Below are 2,507 nucleotides of genomic sequence, written 5' to 3'. Positions count from 1 at the left end.
ATAGCTCTTATAGCACACCAAAAAAATTCACATAGGTACATAGAACAGAAAATAAATAGCACAATCGGCGGCCTTGTTACTAAAAGTAATCTCTTCCAGACAACCACAAAAAAACACCATTAATACCTATCCTACGGGACAATGTACCTACTACTTTACATTTCACCACGAGCACAAGGCGTGAGTTTTTAAGAATGAAAACCATTTTGAAATGTAATTGGATCTGGAATATGCCTGTCTATAAGTTTATGATTCATAATAAAGGTATTTAGGTACTAATTGTTTCACTACCATATAAATTCAACGAGTAGGTGTTGGACATACCTACTTTAAAAGAGAAAGTTTTAAAATTGGAAATAAAATTTTAAGATTTATTTTACAATGTCTCATTTATTGCTATTGGACCCAAATATTACAATCACAAGTTACCAGAGAGTCGCGATCAGTCATAATAGTGTAATAATAATAAGTATAGATACTATTTATATTTGATTATTGCCTAAATGATTGAATCACAGTTTCTAGTAAAGTTCTTTAGGACATGGCTTCCTACAAGGTTGGTAGCATCCTTCGTTGCAGAGGTATGACCGTACCCTCTTGGCAAGTGGACAATCTAACCTACCACAAGGCCCGTGCATATCTCTTTCATTTATAAAGGTGCCGTGTTGATACTTTCCTTTATCCGTCATTCCGAAAATGAACTGATGTTGACTGCCTCTATAGTCCATTCTTCTTGGACAGTTAGTACCACCACAAGGCCCTTTCGGGAATCCCATGGCCAGAATAGCAAGCTCACTCTTGGTAAACGGTGCAACAAAATCTTCGAATACTTTATGCTCTTCCTCTGGTCTTATAGGTTCTCTGATTATATCCGGTGCACTATAGAAGTATGCAACTGGAGGGGCAGATTCTATAGCTGTACCTTCCCAATGTCTTACTACTTCAACGTCTTTTAACTTGAGATCGTCTATGAGGTATTTCCGCCCTGGTATTCTTTCCATTTCTGGTAAGGCTACAAAATGGGATAGAACTCTGTTTCCTAAACAAGAAAGTTTAAGGAAGAACTCTATTTCACCTGAAGGTAGAAGGTTCTCTTCGCATCTTAATCTTTTGACCATTTCAACTGTGTTGGTGATAATTTCTGGTGGCGTAGTGTTTCTGTACTGGGCTGCATCCATATCTGCTGGGTTCAGTTCTTCTGATCGCTCTAGACACTCCAAGAAAGATTTATGCCATTCAACATCCACAAATCCTATACAATTCATGTCTTGGTCTCTGTTCCATACTGATATATGTAATGGGGTCTTCTCCATTATTTCTTTTAGTTTCGAAGGTCGAGACAAGAATATGACTGCATTACCAACTCCCATGAATGGAGGTTGTGGTATCGGTTCCGATGGTAGTTTCAGGACTCTGGCTGCAGGTTTCTTCCCCTTCTTCTTCTTCTTTCCCTTCTTCTTTTTCTTTTTAGGCTTCTTTTTCTTACCTTTTTTTCCTTTCTTACCTTTTTTGCCTTTCTTGACAGGAGGTGGGGGAGGTGGAGCTATAAAGTTATCATGAGCGACAGTGAAATCGAAAACAGGTAAACAGTTCATCTGCATAGAGCATGATTGCAGAAACTTGAGTTCTTCTTCAGAAGGTCCTTTAGGACCTTTCTTTTTCTTCCCTTTCTTCTTTTTTCCCTTCTTCTTTTTCTTTTTAGGTTTCTTTTTTTTCTTCTTCTTTTTTTTCTCTTTTTTTTTCTTCCCACCAGCTCTCAAAGCTAACTGCGCTTCCTGTTGTCTCCGTTGTTCTTCTAAAAACTCTAGTTCTGATGGTGTTATGACTGGGGGCTCAATTTTGAGCACCACTCTTTTGACTAATACTTCTACCATAAAAATTTGCTCCATATTAAATGCTGAAAGTAAAATATGATTTTGTTAGTTGTTAGTCTAATGAAAATAATACCCGTATCTAATAATGTGTAATTATGTATTTGTTAAACTTTACTTATAATTTACTTACCGTATTTTGTTCAGTTTTGAAATATAATTAAGTCGACAAAACCATTATATTGGCTGTAGGAAGTAGCATAATGTTGCTTTCAACGCAATCATTGCTTAGCTGATTATTATGAATTGTTTTTGCCTGTAGTAAATCTGCATTTCGTTATTAATTGAGACATTTTTATTATGTATGATTTTGACTATCTCGATTTTTTGTTGATTTTTTGAGACAAACGTCAATTTAACATTGACAATTGACAGCAATTTATTGGTTATTGAATATTTTTTATATCATATTGTTGCAATTAACAATCAAGTACAACCTCTTTCTTATAACACACCTCTCAGAATAAGAACTAAATTAAATAACTTTCAAAAGTTTCTTAAATTTCAGCACACTTACAAACCACAAAACAAGATACCAAATTTACTAGGCGATTCCCGATATCATTTACAAGATCCCAATATTACCTACCTTCCAGCAAACCCAACCGTATTCCCACTGGACAAAAATCATACTCC

At 35.6% G+C, this 2,507-nt stretch overlaps 1 protein-coding gene across 1 annotated transcript; it reads right to left on the bottom strand.

The window, feature by feature from the left end:
* Nucleotides 1-370: 370 nt before the first annotated feature.
* On the bottom strand, nt 371-2,226 carry LOC105380075. Its single transcript, XM_011549574.3, has 2 exons — nt 2,005-2,226; nt 371-1,897 (listed from the first exon to the last, which is right to left on the bottom strand). The coding sequence occupies exon 2, from the start codon at nt 1,887-1,889 to the stop codon at nt 522-524; it is 1,368 nt and encodes a 455-aa protein (XP_011547876.3). The 5' UTR covers nt 1,890-1,897; nt 2,005-2,226; the 3' UTR covers nt 371-521.
* Nucleotides 2,227-2,507: the final 281 nt, after the last annotated feature.

This window comes from Plutella xylostella, chromosome 7, assembly GCF_932276165.1.
Source record: "Plutella xylostella chromosome 7, ilPluXylo3.1, whole genome shotgun sequence".
Taxonomy (NCBI): domain Eukaryota; kingdom Metazoa; phylum Arthropoda; class Insecta; order Lepidoptera; family Plutellidae; genus Plutella; species Plutella xylostella.
Note: the sequence above shows the minus strand (reverse complement) of the source record. Positions and strands in the feature narration are given on the sequence as shown.

What these genes read in the sequence shown, in the direction of transcription:
- LOC105380075 (XM_011549574.3), bottom strand. Translation starts at nt 1,889, where the DNA reads ATGGAGCAAATTTTTATGGTAGAAGTATTAGTCAAAAGAGTGGTGCTC.